Raw genomic sequence first — 17,318 nt, 5'->3', positions numbered from 1 at the left:
TGAGTCCTGATTGTGTGTTGCTGTTTTCTGGTGTTGCCACTTGATGGCGCCGTGGCCTCGTTGGACTGTTGGTCCTGATCTCATCAGTAAAGTCCAAAGGGAAGGAGCAGCTGGTGAGGAAGGACTGAAGCAGCTGTGAGAGTCCTGGACTGATGGATTTCCTCTGGTTGTCAGGGAGTGATGGGGGGAAACTTTCTGAAACAATCCCAGTGAAGCTGCTGTGTCAAAGGGTTTGATCCAGGTCAAATGGTGCCACCTGCTGGTCGACTCTTGGTGCTGTATTTGTGTGGATGGATTTAATGTGGACCTGCTGATTGGAATCTGAACGGACTGGTTCTAAGAAGAAAGAGGCTCTGCAGCAGCTACACAACATGATTCATCTACATGGCAGCAGATTTTCTTCTTCTGCAGACTTTAACTGTGACAGAGACACGACCCTGACGCAGCTTTGAGTCACAGATGACAAGCGGTCAGAAGAAGAAACAGCTGGAGGAAAGTGAGCGTGCACATCTGTATCCTTCAGCAACATCAGCTTTCCACTGTCAGACCAACATTTGTCTTCCAAGTCCAACAGTCCTGAAGGTTTTTATAGGACGTCACTGTCACTGATCAGTTTCTTCAGCTCACACTAGAAATGTGGCTCAGTCATTATATGTTTCCTACTTTATTGTTTCAGCTTCAGCAAATAACCTACTTTCTATCTGCTGTGCACAGAGGACTGAACCTGGAGTTTCTGATCCACACACCTTTGGTTCCTGCATCACATCCTCATCCTTCTCTTCTGCTGCCTCTCACACACACTTCTTCTTCTCCTTCTTCTTCTTCTTCTTGTTCTTCTTCCCAGATTATCTCATTTTCCTGTAAATGTTTTGTTCTCAAAGTGTTTTCTCTTTTTAAATAAACAGTTTTTCATTAAAATATCCACATATGTGTTTTCAGTGAGGCTTTTATTTTGAAATTACTGTCTGGATTTATGTTTATGTTTTTTTTCATCCATAATAAAAACAACCAACCTGCATGTGTGAAGAGGATGATGATCTTCCTCTGTCATTATAAATCTGATAACAATGAATGGGATTTTCTTCCAGCCTTAGAATTTATCAATAATCTGACAGGATAACTAGCACCGCAACCGGAAATGACCGATGGATCAGCCTGAGCCAATCACCAGCCGGGAGCCGTGCGCAGTGGGCGTGGCCGTCAATCACGGCTTTTTAAACTCTGAGCGCCAGGTGCTCAGGTGTTGTCCAGGTGCTCAGCCCGCTGAAGCTGTACAACCAAGACCCGAACCTTTTCTCCCTCGTTGGTCCGAACACGTCGGTTTGGAGCCGGATCAATTAGGACCAGCACCTTGACCATTAAACCCGAAGAAGAAGAAGAAGAAAGGAGCGAACAGGTGTGGAGGCAGAGACGATAGAAACCTGCAGACAAACGTCATAATCACCTGAACAGAGCTGTGTCTGCAGGACCAGGGACCCAGAGTCCGGCAGAGCTGAGACACCGAGCGTTTCTTTAGCAAAGACACTTTGTTGGTGCGACCCTCCCTCATTGTTTGTCTGCACCTGCTACAGGTGCGTCAGGTGCGTGACGCCCCAATACGCAGAGCAGCGTGGTCGCATGGCGGACTGAGCTTCAAGGCCTTTAGGCTCAAAGTGCCTCCTTAAAATCACGTCGGACTGAGACCAGTCCTCGGGTCTGCAACGTGTGGATCCATAAGGGCCCTGAAGACTCGTGGACTAAGGTGAGCTTGTCCTTTAGGTCAGTCAGGTGGAAAAACCTGTGGCGGCTCAGTGTGACGCAGTTTTAGCCATGAGCCCTGTTAGCAGGCCCACCGACGGTCGGTTGTCCTGGGCCCACAATGACCCACTAAGTGTTCCATAAGCTGCTGGAATCATTAGTCCAAATCCAGTTTATTTAGTAGCCTGGTCATAAAAGCTGGTTTTTATCTTTCTGGGTTTTCTTGGTTCAAACTATTTGACTTTCCTTCATATCAAATAAAGAAATAAATGAAGAAACAAACAGAAACAGTCCAAACAGGAAGTGACAGCAAAGACACTGAAGATGAAACTAGTTGAAGCTCATTATTATTCAGGAGACCAGGTCAAGTGTCCGTTCAGTTCACATCAGCCTTGGACGTGATTTGTTTCTGGCCCTGAAAGACCCAGGGGGGACCTGCCTGTCGGTTTGGGTTAGAGCCACAAACTGGAGCTGCACTGGGGGTTTTCAGGGCCCAGTATAGAGTCCAGCAGGTGTTCAGACCCAGTCTCACCTGAGCTTTGGGTTGATGTAGCAGCTCAAAGTGCAGAGTCTGAATGAGGCCGTGCTCACTCTGAGCAATAAATGAAGCAAACTCCTGGACCCCATGAGACCAGACTGACTGTTGTCCTTTCTCTTTCCAGATCCCTGTCCACTGTGAGGTCTGCCAAATAGTAAGGATGTTGTTTTCTTGTCATACTTGGCCACCATGACTCTGTCTCTGTCCTGTCCTGGCCCCTGGGCCAAAGTGAAGCCTGTAGTGGTTGTTTTAGTGGTTTCTGTGCAGGGCTTAGGGTCAGGGTCTTTCTCTCCCGTCATGATGCCTGTGTTCAGGTTCTTGGTGCTACAGGTCAAAGGTCGAACATGGTCATGGTGCCATGGGTGCTCTCTCCCTCCCTCCCCCACTTTCCAGTCATGGCGGCCTTGTATCATCTTTAAAATCCTCTCTGTGCGATCTAGCACCTGTCCTTAACTCTATCCTTATTTTTTATTTTGGCCACCAAGCCCATGAGCCGCCAACATCCAGTCTGTCCCATCAAATGGCTGCCCATAGTCAGGTGAGAGCAGCCGTCTGTGGTTTGTCGTCAGACCAGGGGCAGATGTTTGGATGTTTGTCTCAGCCTGTTGTTTGGAAGGTGTTGTGTCATTGAGGGCTGAGCTTAGTGTGACCTCTGTCTCTTTCTGCCCCAAGATGGCCCCTAAAAAATACTAAAATAAAAAACTAAACAGAAACACAAACAGCTTTTAAAAAACAAGTCTAGATAACCAGTGTGGCCATTAGAACAATGCGTCGTTACTAAAAGGCTCCTTTAGGCCACAACACCCAGCCGGTCAGCTCTCCGTCCTCCTCGTCGTCTGTTGCCTGACTGGCCGGCTCTCGTCTGGACACACACTCTCCGTCTCCACAATAATAAACATGATGATGACAAACAATAATAACAATATTAATAACGTTGTGAACTGTGCCTCTCTCTCTCTCTCTCTCTCTTCCTGTTGTTGGTTGTGTAGTGAAGGTGTTTGGTCTTGGCTGTTGTTGTTGTTGTGGTAGTCAGCCTCCTCTTTCTCTTCTCTCTCTCCAACATAGTTTTTTATATATATAATATATAGTCTGTGCAGTTTGAATCCATGTTTGTGGACTAACTGTTATAGTTTGGTTCCATCTGCTCTAAAACAAAAGGCATGATGCCAAAATAAAAACATCTTTCTAAAATAAATCAAAATAATAAAAGGTGTGGTTGTGTTTCTGGTTCTAGTGTGTCCCAACACTTATCGGTTCCACACATCTCTCTCTCTGTCTCTCTTTCTTCCTCTGGCGTTACCGTGTTTTCGTTTCAGCCTCCAGTGGATCTTCAGCCTGGTCTACATGAGGTAAGGGTGACAAGGTCACACGGTAAGTGGTTCTGTGATGTGGTTTGTGATGTTTGCGGGCACTGTGCCGCGGCTCACGTCGAATGGCCGCCTGCTGACAAAGAGCCCAGAGCGGAGGGTTGTTCGATCTGGTCTGCGGTCACGGTGCCACGGTTCCCGTCCAGTGACCCCCTGCTGTTCTACAGCCGAGGGCTGTTGGACAATCCTCCCCTTCGGTCAGTAACTTTAGCACAGCGTGGCCACCGGTCGCTCCGATAGACCGACTTAGGTCAGTGTTTTAAGGACTTAAAGCAGTGACCTAAGCATGAGAGGTTTGTTCTGTGCTTTCTCATGTGGAGGCACGAAACAAACAAAAACATTAGCTCTAAATATGTTAGTCAGTGTAGATACGTCATAATAACACAAACTAAAAAGATCCCCAACCTGTCCTTTGTTATTTTGACTGCCTTGTCATTTCATCTGTCACGTTAGAAATAATTAGTAGTTTGTGATTTTGATGCCTTAGTTATTTATTATGTGTCTCTACCAATAATGAGTTATTTTTACTGCCATGTCACTTATTTGTCTCCATTTCTGTCTAATCTATAATTCATCTTTATTTCCATTAAGCGGCTGGGCTGGTGGTGCCAAGAGAACCGACCTGTCGGTTTTGGCTCAGATAGGTCTGTCAGTTGTTGATCTAGAGTCAGTGGTGCTAGAAGTCCTGTTGTCTGTTGTGGTGTCAGAAGATCTGACTGGATTATTTTAGCTCCAACAGGCCTGGTGGTTGTTGAGTGTTAGTGGTCTGGTCTGTTGCCTGTTGTGGAGCTTAGAGGTCTGACCTGTGTGTTCTGGCTCCAGTAGGCCTGTTGGTGCACTGGTGGTTGGGTTGGTGTTGGTCCAGCTCTGTCTCAATGCAACTCTTTCCTCCTCTCACTGTGTGTTTGAACTTTGACCTCACTGTCTATATGTGTCTGTCCAAGTTCAGTTCAGTTTTGTGTATAGCACCAGATCACAACACAATCATCTCAAGGCCCTTTACAAAACCAAAAACCCAACAAATCCCTTATGAGCAGCACTTGGTGACACTGGGTGCATTGGTTTATATGTTAGCAAGTCTGTGTCTGCATGTCCGTCAGTCCTGACCTCAACTCTGCCCCCTCTTTGGTTTTATTTACCAAAAACCAGTTTATTATTTTCAATACATTGTCAGTTGTCATACATCATGAGGATCTACTGGAGCCTGTCTCTCTTCAGGCACAAGGCACCGACCAGATCACCTGGACAGCTCAACAGACCAATAATCAGTTGTCTGTAATTTTAAATGCCTTGTCATGTCTCATATGTCTGTACCAATAATCAGGTCTGTTGTGACGGCCTGGTCATTTCTCATGTCTCTCCATTTCTCTCATGTAGAATTCTTTCATTTCCACCTAATTAGAGGTGGCTGGGCTGGTGGTGCCAAGAGCTTTTGGCTCTGATAGGTCTGTTGGTTGTTGTTGATGGAGTCAGTGGTGCTAAAAGTCCTGGTATGGGGCCAGGAGGTTTGACTGGTCTGGTTTTGGCTCCATGAGGCCTTTGGGTTGTTGCTGTGTCACCTTTAAAGGGGGTCTGACCTGTTCTGGTTCCAAAAGGCCTATTGGTGGTTGTGTATTGGACTGGATTAGTCGGTAGTGGTTAGAGGTCTGTTGCCAGTTTTGGCTCCAATAGGCCTGTTTGTGCCCTGGAGGTGGTTGGTTGGTGCAGCTGCAACTCTTTCCCCCGTCACTGCATACTTGACCTTTGACCTCACTATGTGCAAGGGTGTCTGTCCATATGGGTGCACTGGTTTATATGTTAGCATGCCTAAGTGTCTGCATGTCCGTCTGTCTGCATAAACGTGTCTGTGTCCATGTTTGTCTGTTGGAACCTGCTGGAAAGTGAAGCCTCAACAGTCCATCTGAAATTGGTAAGGCCCTGAGCTTTTTGTTTTTCAGTCAAAGAAACTTTGTTCTGACAAATGTCAGTCGTCCTTCAATACGTCTTTTGGTCTCTTGTCCTTCTACAGCTGCATCAGATGAGATGCTCAAACACAAACGGATCATATTGGCTGCTGGATGGTGTGACAGAGATCCACAACCTTTGTTCTGGGGACAGTAACTGCCTCCTGTGGAGAAGGCCAGATAAAGAGTCCAGGTTGTCCACATCCAGATTCAGATAAAATATTCCAGATTAGAAAATGTTGGTGCACTAAATATTTAATGGATCTTGTAGGTAACGAGCACATCTCAAGTCTGGTTTCCTTGAGACTGAAGAACCTGGGCTCCAACAAGCACTTGTCTGTCAGGTGTCCTGTAGGGGGAGCAGTTTAGCCGCTAACCATCGGACCTTGGCCTTATGGCACCAGATCATGGTCAGGCCTCCAGACACAGTCCTAAGTCCACAGTCCTAAGTCCTCTTTGCCTGATGTTGAATTTTAACTCTTAACCATGAATAGACCAGGCTTTAATAATGATTGGCTCATTGTATGAATTGGAGACTGATGACCAGGGAAGTCTTGACCCGTCAGACTGGGATTGTCCAAAGCAGGAAGTTACGTTAAGAGTAGTTTTGATGTTGATCATCACCCCTCAAATTTAAACAGAAATATAATCTTGGTTGTACCTGAGGGTTCAGTCTCTGGGTCGTCTCTGCCAAGTTTCCCTCCCAAACAGAATCTCGAGTCCTGATAAGGTCCAACTTCGCATTTCGATTCCGGTCCCGTGGGGAGGCCTCCCAGCAGGGGTTCTTATCCCACCCCTGTAAATCGTTGTCGCTGACGTAGCTGGACCCACGTCCTGCTACCAGGACAGACAAGTCAACAATCTGACTACTGACTCTGACTACAGCATTACTACAGTGATACTATGGTGTCTGGTGCTCCGTCTGTCGTCGGCCACACGAGTCAGTCGACGTTCGTTCTTCATAACACACACACACACACACACAGTGTCCACCTGAGCCATGACCTCTGACCCCGCACAGTCCACAGCCTTTACTGCTCACTGACGCTGCGTTGGGTCCAGTCCAGCAGCAGCTGGTGCTGTGCTGGTTGGACTGTGGACTGTTTGGTAGGACAACACTTCCAACTCAAGGTGGATCTCAGTGTCCCAGCTGCTGCAGGCTCTTTACTGTGTTGCAGTACCTGAGCAGGGGTGGAACCTGATCCTGTAGTTACCAATCAGCTTCCTGGAGCTGAAAGAGAAAGTGTGAGGAGCTGAGGAAGGGCAGTGGCAGCTGCTGTCAACACGTCCTGAAGCTGTTTTTGAAGCTGAACTCGGTTTAGGAAGAAGCAGCTTTACGGGGACTTTGTGTTTGTTGGAGCCTTAAGTGAAGATGAAGATGTTGGTGGTGTTTGGGATCCTGGTGCATGGTAAGACCACCTTCCTCCCTCTGATCTGATTCACCAACACTTCAGCTCTTTGCTGTTTCATCCTCGGTGTAACTGCAACATGATGGTGGTTTTTCATGCCCTGAGTCTGATCCACAGCCAAAGGACTGAGAAGAAAAGGGACCAAACAGTGACCAGTCCCCAGGTCACTGTTTGGTCATGGAGGAACTATATCTGCTTTATTGACTGATGAGATGTGAACACACTGACTGGAATTAGTTGGTTCTGAACTTGTCCAGTGGATCAAAAAGAGCAAATCTACAGTAAATCAGTGACCAACAGGAAACAGAACCAACAGCACAAATCTGGACCCACAGTAGATCAAAGAAATCCAACAGGACCAACCTGTGAAGCTGAAGCTCTAAAGGAAAAAGACAAACAATATCAATGAAATTCCTTCTTAATAAACACTGAACATGAGACCAAATGTCATGAAACTTCACTTGGTAACTGGTAGTTTCACACAGTGTTTGTGTCTCATGTGAACCAGGGAACCAGATCAGACCAGTCTGAGTTTCTGAGGAAGGAAAAAGTCGGTAACAAACCTGCCCTGCAAGTCCAGTCCAGTGTCTTCATACCTGTGGTAGGCAGGTACCAAACACACCTGAGGAGACTCTGCCACTGATGGATGTCTCCACTCTCCACTGCTTCTGATGATTTGTTCCCCAGAAACAAACTAATGGCCTGTGGTCTGAGCAGCCGCTGCATTTAAGGCAAACGGGGACTTTCCAGTCCAGGTCCCAACAATCTGAGCACTACCTGCCCCTGATCATTGTTAGTTTGACTCTGCTGATCCAAAGTCCAACTTTGTCATTTGGTTTGTACAAGTGTTAGTCAGCAACAACATCTGAGTCCAGTTTGAACCACTGATGGACGTTTCTGTCTCTGTGTCCTCACAGTTTCCCAGCATGCCTTTGGTGTAGAGGTATATGAGTGGGCGGAGTCAGTCCTGCTGCCCTGTCAGAGCTCTTCTGTATCTCAGAGTCCCACAGTGGTGTGGAGCCGCTACGACCTCATACCTTCAACTGTCCACCAGCGCAACGAAGAATGTGACAGACTCACAGACCAAATCCAGCGTTACAGAGACCGAACGTCGATGAAAACTGACGCTCTGATCACTGGAGACCTGAGCCTCACTCTGAGAAAACCCCGCCTCTCTGACAGCGGCAACTACACCTGCACCATCACAGCGTTTGGAAACGAACAAAGACTGGCAGATGTAGAGCTGCAGGTCAAAGGTCAGCACCAACACCTGCTGTAGGTACAGGTCAGAGGTCAGAGGTCATGTTGTTCTTTATGTTTCTGTTCTTCACAGAGGTTCCACCCTGGGCCAAAGGTCTTGTTGCTGTGTCTGTGGTTCTTGTGGTTGTTGCTGTTGCTGTGGGTCTTTTCATATATTGTTACTACTTCAGGACAGGTATGTCACTACTACATTACCCATAATGCTGTTGGTTACCATGTTTCCTGTAGTTGATCTTTGACTGTGTCTCAGCTCATTTCAGGTCCAAACAGAGACTGAATCAGTCTCTAATAAGTAGCTGCTGATGATCCTCAATCAGGACTGAAACCTGGACTTCAGTAACACTGCAGTCATTAGTCCAGTTCCAGTCCAATGGGACCAGACAACAAACATGTTCTTGTTGTTTCTGACCTTTTCTATCCAGCTGTGTAATTGTTGGATTTTGTCTGTACCTGTAGTTTCCCAATAATCTCACTAACAGAGTCTCAGAGTCTGGTCTCAGTCCTTTGTCATCATGGACTGCACAGTCCCTGAGTCAGTTCTTCAGGAATACTGTTACTGATTCATTCATCTGATTGGTTCCTGACTCGTTCTTTGGGAACTGCTCCAAATGTCAGGAACAATGAAACATGTCTTCATTCACAAACTAGTTTCCATTGGTTTCTGTTGGAGAAGGATGGAACAGGGAGCTGCTGTCTGTCAGTCCTGCTGCTGTCTGTCCAGCTCATGTTGTGTCTGTTGTCCTCTCAGTCCCACAGGTGGAGGTGGAATCAGGGGCGGAGTCTGTCCACCTGCCCTGCAGAGCTTTAGTTAACCTGCTTCAAGTCTCCACAGTGAAGTGGACGGACAAGGACAACAGGGAGGTCCATGTGTATCAGGACGGCTCTGACCAACCTGAAGAACAGGACGAGTTTTACAGAAACAGAACAGAGATGAAGAAAGACCTGCTGAGAACTGGAGACCTCAGTCTGATCCTGAAACAACCATCAGGCAGAGACACAAATACCTTCACCTGCAGAGTCTACAACAGGGAGGGAAGAGTCCTGATGGAGAAACAGGTGGAGCTGAAAGTCAAAGGTCAGTCTTTATGCTAAGCTAAGCTAACTGTCCCAGTCTTCAGTCTTGGATCTAGAGGAGAGATTCTGTTAGACCCAGTCCAATCTGCTCTGTCAGGGTTTAAAAAGCTCCATGTGTGGATCAGAGAGAGATCACAGCTGCCCTGCTGCTGTCTGTCCAGCTCATGTTGTCTGTTGTCCTCTCAGTCCCACAGGTGGAGGTGGAATCAGGGGTGGAGTCTGTCCAGCTGCCCTTCATAACCACAGCTGACTTGCCTAGAGACATCAGAGTGGAGTGGAAGGACTGGAAGAACTGGAAGGTCCATGTGTATCAGGACGGCTCTGACCGACCTGAAGAACAGCACAGGTTTTACAGAAACAGAACAGAGATGAAGAAAGACCTGCTGAGAACTGGAGACCTCAGTCTGACCCTGAAACCTCCAACAGTCAGAGACACAAACACCTTCACCTGCAGAGTCTACAGGGAGGGAAGAGTCCTGAAAGGGAAACAAGTGAAGCTCTGGGTCAGAGGTCAGTTGAAAGTCTTCATGCTAAGCTAAGCTAACTGTTTCCAGTCTTTGTGATAAGCTCAGGCAGCAACATGAGAAGATGCTTCAGTTCAGCCTCAGTGGGACTGAACTCTTGGCCCAAGATGGTTAGTTCATCAGGTGGCTTCTCACCAGAGTCTTTCAGGTGAGGCAAATGAGTCCTGGCTTCTTTGATATCAGCCTCTGACTGTGGACAGAAACCAGCTGTGGTCTCTGAGGACCTGCTGCTTCCACTATGGTGCTCAGCAGTGGGGCCTCTGGTCCAGCTGCAAACAGGGAAACCCCCAGAAATCACTCTGTTGTGCCGTCTGGTTGATGATGGAGGTGACCACATAGAGTCAGTCTGATATTGGTGGTGCTGATGCTGGAGGGGCTGCTGGACCTGGAGGGGACACGGTTGAGGTCGTGGTCCAGTCTGAGACTCTGAGGCTTTGGAGGATCCAGAGAAAAACTGTTTTGTCTGGTCTTTGATTGTTATGTTTATCTAATTCTCCTCAGCCTCTCTTCTGTCCTTACACACCGGTTCAGTTCAGGCTTTACAGCTTCATCCCTGTACTTAATTTTCATGAAGTTCACATCAGGAGCGGTTCAATCCACTGACTCATCAGGGTTCTTTATACTGTCTCTGTTTTTGTTCCACAGTCCCACAGGTGGAGGTGGAATCAGGGGTGGAGTCTGTCCAGCTGCCCTTCATAACCACAGCTGACCTGCCTGAAGACGTCACAGTGGAGTGGAAGGACTGGAACAACAGGAAGGTCCATGTGTATCAGGACGGCTCTGACCGACCTGAAGAACAGGACGGGTATTATAGGAACAGAACAGAGATGAAGAAAGACCTGCTGAGAACTGGAGACCTCAGTCTGACCCTGAAACATCCAACAGTCAGAGGAACCTTCACCTGCAGAGTCTACAGGGAGGGAAGAGTCCTGATGGAGAAACAAGTGGAGCTCTGGGTCACAGGTCTCTTTTTCTTTGGTTGTTTGTTTGTCTCTGGTTGTTTGTCTCTGACTGTCTTCTGTCTCCTCTGCAGATGATTGAAGAGAATTGAGGACAAAGAAGAATCAGTGGACATCAGGAACAGAAGCAGCTCCACTGATCCAACTCCTCTGATGGCTGATCAATCAGTTTGATCAGTCTTTGATTATTGATCAGATCTGACTTTGGATCAGAGAGAAAATGGAGGTGAAGGAGCTGATGGACTATGGATAAAGAACAGAGGACGCTTTGTCTTCTTCTTCACTCTGACTCCTCCTGACTCTGTCATGTGTCCCTGTTGGGACTTCCTGCCAGGGACCTTTACTTTGTAAGTGACTTCCTTTTTTCCTCTGTACTGGTCCCCGGCAGCTTTGCGTTGATTAACATTAATCAGTTTCACCTGACTTCAATTTCCTTTTCGTTCTTTCCCCTATATATGTGCCCTGCTGCCCTTAGTGTGTTGTGGAAGCATTGGCAAATGTTTAGTGTGTGCCTGGTGTTGTGCTAAAGATACCGTTACATTCGGTTATATTTTGTTTTTCCTGAGCCCTGAGATACTCCAGGCAAATAAAGCCTTTTTCCTTTTGGGTCCTACGCCTCTCTTTCTCCAGCACACCACCAACCCGTAACAGAATGCTTCTACCAGATAAGGACCCAGTGGACTTGACCCCAGAGGACTGACTGATCTCCCGTTTGCTGAAAACCCTGGCTGATATTATTCAGAACGCCCAGGGATACACAGATATTTGACTTCTGTTCGGTACTGACAAGGAGCTTCACGCACCCGCCCACTATGTGACAAGGGAGACGGCTGACCAAACGCTAGCCACTGTGGCTACTCAGTGATGGTGTTTGGACTTTAGAAAAGCAGCTGTTGGCAGAACAGGCTTCAGAAATAAGGCTGATGGACTTTGGCTTTTTCTTTAATAACTAAGTCCAAACACCAACTGGATTCATAGTTCAGAGTCTCTTAGGATTATGGATTGGATATAAGGTTATTGGTAACTCTAATAAATAGAAAACATAAGTTTGATGACAACCAAAAGCTTTTAGACACTTGGTATGTCAGCACCAGCTGCTGTCAGCAGTTTCACCCTAACAATGACTTTAAACAACCTTTGAAGGACGAGTTTAGATCAACAGCTTGTTGTTTTCTGGGAACAGCTTTGTCTTAACGAAGCTGAAAAGCCTCGACTCAGTGCTGTTCCACATTTCCATCTCCCAGGAAATCTCTATAAAAGCCTGGTCCCAAAACTCTTCCTGTCTGTGCTCGGTGTCTTTGACTGAAGACCTTTGGCCCCTGATCAGGAAGCTGGATCATAATACGCTCATTCATTTTCACATTCATTTATCTATGTAGTCACTTATAGAGATATTGTTTAACTTTTCATTGACCTTTTCTTTATTTCAAAATGAATTTCTTTTTCGTTGAGTGTATGTTAATGAGGGGGCGTGTCTTAATTGTGTCACTTTACAGTCATTGGTCAATGATGGAGATGACATTGCGTGGTGGAAAAGACAGCATTTGTTGGAAATGACATGACACACAGCGAAGCTGAATAATGTTCACTTTTATTATCTTTGACACAAAATAACATCCATTTGGAAACATAACATTGTTATTCAAACTTTAAACAATAAGAAACATTTCATCAGATGGTAGAAAATTGCTCCTTCCCTGTTTGCTATGTGCTGAAACCTACAAGCACGTTGCAAAAGTTGGACTAAAAGAGTTTATGGCGATCAAATTCAAACCATAGATTTTTCCATTTTCAAATTATATGTTAAAAATTGAAACTAATATTATCATTCATTCATTTTTCTGAAATGAGTGCTTTCAACTTATAAACCAACTGTCAAATTTGCATATGGAGGCTTCCCTGTATCCTTCTGCTCAAGAGCAGCGCATATTTCTGCCCAAACTGTGGGATGCAACATCACGTACCTCTTTGTAACTGGTTGAGGCTCTGGGACCAGTCTAACAATATCTTCAAGTCGGTACCAGATCATGTCCTCTCTCATTGGCCAAAAAAACCTGTTTTTGCCAACACAACTCATGGTTTGTACCAAAGCACAGCTGTCAGAGTCAACATCCTGCATGATGCCTGGATAAGGATCAGCATCATATGTGACCACACACCATTTTCCAATCAGTCCCTCATGAAGGTCTCCAATGGGCTGAGCTGTGGTGACAGGTGTGCTTTTGGATGCAGGAGTCTCAGTATCACCTGTTACTTCCATGTCTACTGTCTGTGGACCAGAACATCTGCAAAGCTGGGGCTCTGAACAAAAGCAGCTTAGAATACGCCAAGATATTTCTCCTGGTCTTGTAGAGACAATCTAGAGGAGCGCATGGTATTCAGATTACACACATAAACATGAATAAACATAAATGCTTTACACACATCAAACCACCTTCTCATAGAAAAACTGATCTGGATGTGGTGAAAATTACCTGATGTATCTGCATTGTGCCTCGGATAGTCTGCAGGCCGTCACGAAGGAGACTGTCCATTTTCTCAGTCTCCTTCTCAGTGACATACATCAGCTTCACAGTAGATGGCTGTTTTGAGAGTTCCTCATACAGCACCCTTCCATTTGGAAGATCAATGCCATTTGCCACTATTGAGTCACCCTGCCGTTTAACAGCTGCACCAATCCCATCAGCTGGGCCTTTTCCATGTCCCGCCTCCAGAAAGTTCCATGTGATCCTTTTGAATCCAATCTGAAAGGGAATTTTGCTTAAGAAAAAGAAGTTTTTCTTGGACCTGTACTGGGTGGTTGGCCCATCACTGATGCCATGCAGTGTGGTTGCTGCTGGTTTCAGTGCTTTGAGGTAGGGGAGCACTGCGTTGAGATGAGCCCAGATAGCTGATGGGTCATGGCGCATTGATGAGCTAATGGAACAGAAAGACACCACCCCAGTTTTGGTGTGAGCCACACCTGTATGGAGAGTGGCCTGTCTGTGGGAATCACCAAAATGTACTGCTTGGATCTCATTCGCATATTTACACAAATAGTTTTCTGCAAAATCAATTTGCAAGACAATATCACCTCCGCTTATATTTTCCTTCAGGGCCCTGAGAGCAGAATACTGATGTATGATGTTGTAGATGTGTTGTAAATGACCATTAAATCCCCCATTCATTGAATTGGCTTGGCATCTTCGCATCCTCCAGTAGAGGGCGGTGTAGCTTCAAAGATCACTCCACGAAGGATTTCTCAAGAAAGGACTTTCTTATTAAATGGAGCCAAATATTACTGAAGAACACTTTATTGAAATATGTTGGCATGATAGAGACTCAGTGTGGGACAAATTTAACGTGGATAACTGAAGTTAGAAAGGTTTGTCTAGCACCTGGCTGATAAAGGGCACAAGGTGTCGCTTTCACATTCTTATTTAGTGACTTAGAAACAATTTCCGTTTATGGTTAATTGAAGTTATGGGCTAACGCTAAGCAGGTAGTTAACAGTCGGTTGTCAGCGTAATAACATATTATAGATAATAAGATTTATGCATGTTTTGTATTTTTAGTTGGCAAATGTCTAATTAGTGTATGTTTTGTTCTGTCTTCAATCAGCTCTTACGGTGTTTTACAATCAAAGTGGATTTGGATGGTCCTGGAATAAAAGCTTTTGTAAACATCAGTTATCAGAGAGTAAAGTGCATTGGTTCAGCTGGGAATGCTACATGTGTTTTCCCATCTTTTTGTTAAGTTGGTCTGAAACATCATCCAGCAGTGTCTGTATAGTCCCCTGGACTTTTTCCTTGACTGTGAGGTGAGCTTTACATTTTTCTTTTGTTCCATCTTTTCCAGCCTTCTCCCTCTCCTCTTCCTTGCTTTTCCATTCAAACCACCAGGTCTGCTCTCCTGCATCAAAGTCAGAGGTGGGCAGTTCCTTGTCCTTGCGGTCAGGGCAGTCCCTGTACATGCACTCCTTTGTTGGAGTTGTGCATGCCACAGACTCCATTAGGTCATTGGGTTTGGCACTTTTTGTTACTGTGTGATAAAACAGTCTGTCTGCCATGAACTGGAGGTTTGCATGTATTTTGCAAAGGCATGTGTCTCTGTCCTTGATTGTTGGAACATGTGCTGTAAGAAACTGCAGTCTCAGGATGTTCCATTCTACATTTCTGATAAAGTGTTCTCATGGACTCAACAAGGAAACGTTTTTGCATTTGTTTCTTGCTCTTTGTAATTGTCTCCTTCTTTCCTGTTGTTATCCTACTGTTGTCATCACGCTCCAGAAATGATGTTCTCTTTTCCTCCACTTCTTTGCTGATTTTGTCACACTGCATTTTTCGGGTGTACTGGAGTCTGATGGCCCTTGTCACATTTGTTTTCATCAGCTTAGGTGAGAACCCAAACTCCTTTTTGGCAAAGCAGAGTGAGCAGTATTTCTTCAGAAGCTGACCAGCTACAACTTTGGAGCTCACTTGACGATCTCTAGCAGTGTGCATATTTTGGTATTTCTTTTTTCTCTGTGAAATAATTGTGTTCTGAAACAGGAGAGTTCTTTTTAAACCCTTTGTTCTCTGCTTCATCTGTTGTTTGGTTTTGAGCTCTGGGGAATTGGCCGTTTCCATTTTCTCCTTAAGTCGGTCACAACTTTTCTTGTATTTTTCTACCTTCCGTAAAGCATCTTCAAGCTTCACAGTAGTTGCATAAAGATCTCTGTAGACCTTTGCCCTTGTCTTTGCCACCTTTTCCCTCCCTCTTCTCTGTGCACAGTTTTTAGGTGCAGGCAGTCGAGGTGTTTGGGGTGGCTCAGTGGAGCTGGAGTTACCTGGTGAGGCATATTCTGGATCAGTACCAATGTCTTCTGGTGACTGTGGTGGTGTTGTTCCAGCCATAAAACTCTCAACTTCAGCCAGTCTTTTCAACCTTCTGCGTCTGTTTTGTTGAGAAGTTCGCCATTGTCTTCTAACTTTTCTTTTCTCTCTGTGTGTCAATTCTGCCACAGATTTGACACACACCTTTTTCTTTTTTTTTCAGGTATCTTTCTCTGTCTTTTCTGAGAAACTCTTGGTATTTAAGTGGATCTGATTTAATCCTTTCTCTGTATGCTTTTGATCTGGCTGCTGTGGTCTTGCGTGCCATCTAAAGAACAGACGGTGCCGCCTTTAAGTATCTATTCTATTCTTGTAGTTTAAGTGTATACACAAGTGTTGAAGTGTTGAAGTTGTGTTTTGTATAACTATTACTATAGTACTCAAAGTACACAATAATAAATGCTATTTTTCTCATTATTTGTACATTCAAAGGAAATATGAGCTGTTTGGAAATGACGACCAATAAACCTACACTGGTTTTGCAAACATTTACCTTGATTTTTTTCTTGTTTCTTTCCATGGAGCTAACTATGCTCTCCTGGCATGTGCTCTACTGTCACATGACAATTGCTGTGGTTGCAAGTAAACAGTGTTTAAAAAAAAAACAAAACTAAAGTAGCATTTTGTGGTGTGTGGTGGAAATGACAGTGACCCAAGGGACAGGTGTTCTTTTTTATGAAAAATACATAAAATCCTAATCTATCTCACAAACACATGATACATTTCATTAAAATAAGGAGTTTATGTGTCATTTGTCCATAAAGTTACTGTTAGATCAAAATTGAACTCAATATTATGAGGATTGAATGTACAAAATCTGGTCCAGGGACAAAGGAAATATAGCAAAAAACAGTTATACAAAACCATATTTTATAGAATAAAAATAATAATTGATCTATCATTTATTTTTTGTATGTTCATCATAGTGTCAAAAATAAAAAATGAAAAATGTGTTTTTGTTTTTCTTATTTCTGCCAGGGACCCAAATTCTTCAGTAGTTGGAGAATGACCCTTAAGCCGTTTGTTACAAAAGGGTTTGTGTCATTGGAAAATGAGTCAGTCCAAATTCCAATTACGATCCTGAGAGATACTGGTGCAAAACAGTCTGTGTTACGTAAAGACGTACTACATCTCTCGGCCCAGTCTTACTGCGGGTCCGACATATTGATGTGGGGAGTTGAAATGAATGTTGTACGTGCCCCATTACACTTTGTGCAACTGTCATTCCGATTTATGTCAGGCAAATGTAAAGTTGCCATTCAAGAAAAATTGCCAATAGAAGGGATAGATCTTATCCTTGGGAATGATTTAGCTGGCGGACAAGTGTTCCCGTCACCGGAAGTGATCGAATGTCCGACCGCTTCCGTAACTGTTTCAGATGACTCTGCGTTAAACTCATGTAACAGAGATGAAAATATAATGAATTTCACCCAAACTGATGTGCTGAATTTGGGAAATAGAGCCGCCTGCTGGTTGTTATATGTAACTGCATGTACAGAGGTCCTACAGGCATTCTGCACTACCTCCAGCAAAGCAAGTGATGTCTGGTTGGTGGTAAGTGCATGGTAGCATGGCTTAGACCGGTTTTCGACATAAAAATTATTAATATCCTGGTTATGACAGTGTTTATAGTATGTAACTGGTACATAAGCAC

General features: G+C 45.0%; 1 protein-coding gene across 1 annotated transcript; it reads left to right on the top strand.

Moving 5' to 3' along the window:
• The first annotated feature begins 6,677 nt into the window (after nt 1–6,677).
• On the top strand, nt 6,678–8,318 carry LOC113141660 (butyrophilin-like protein 2). Its single transcript, XM_026326211.1, has 2 exons — nt 6,678–6,994; nt 7,912–8,318. Exons 1-2 carry the CDS (start codon nt 6,958–6,960, stop codon nt 8,271–8,273), a joined length of 399 nt encoding a protein of 132 aa, XP_026181996.1. The 5' UTR covers nt 6,678–6,957; the 3' UTR covers nt 8,274–8,318.
• The last annotated feature ends 9,000 nt before the right edge of the window (nt 8,319–17,318 follow it).

Source organism: Mastacembelus armatus, chromosome 18 (assembly GCF_900324485.2).
Source record: "Mastacembelus armatus chromosome 18, fMasArm1.2, whole genome shotgun sequence".
Taxonomy (NCBI): domain Eukaryota; kingdom Metazoa; phylum Chordata; class Actinopteri; order Synbranchiformes; family Mastacembelidae; genus Mastacembelus; species Mastacembelus armatus.
The sequence above is the reverse complement of the archived record's forward strand: the minus strand, read 5'-3'. Positions and strand labels throughout refer to the sequence as shown.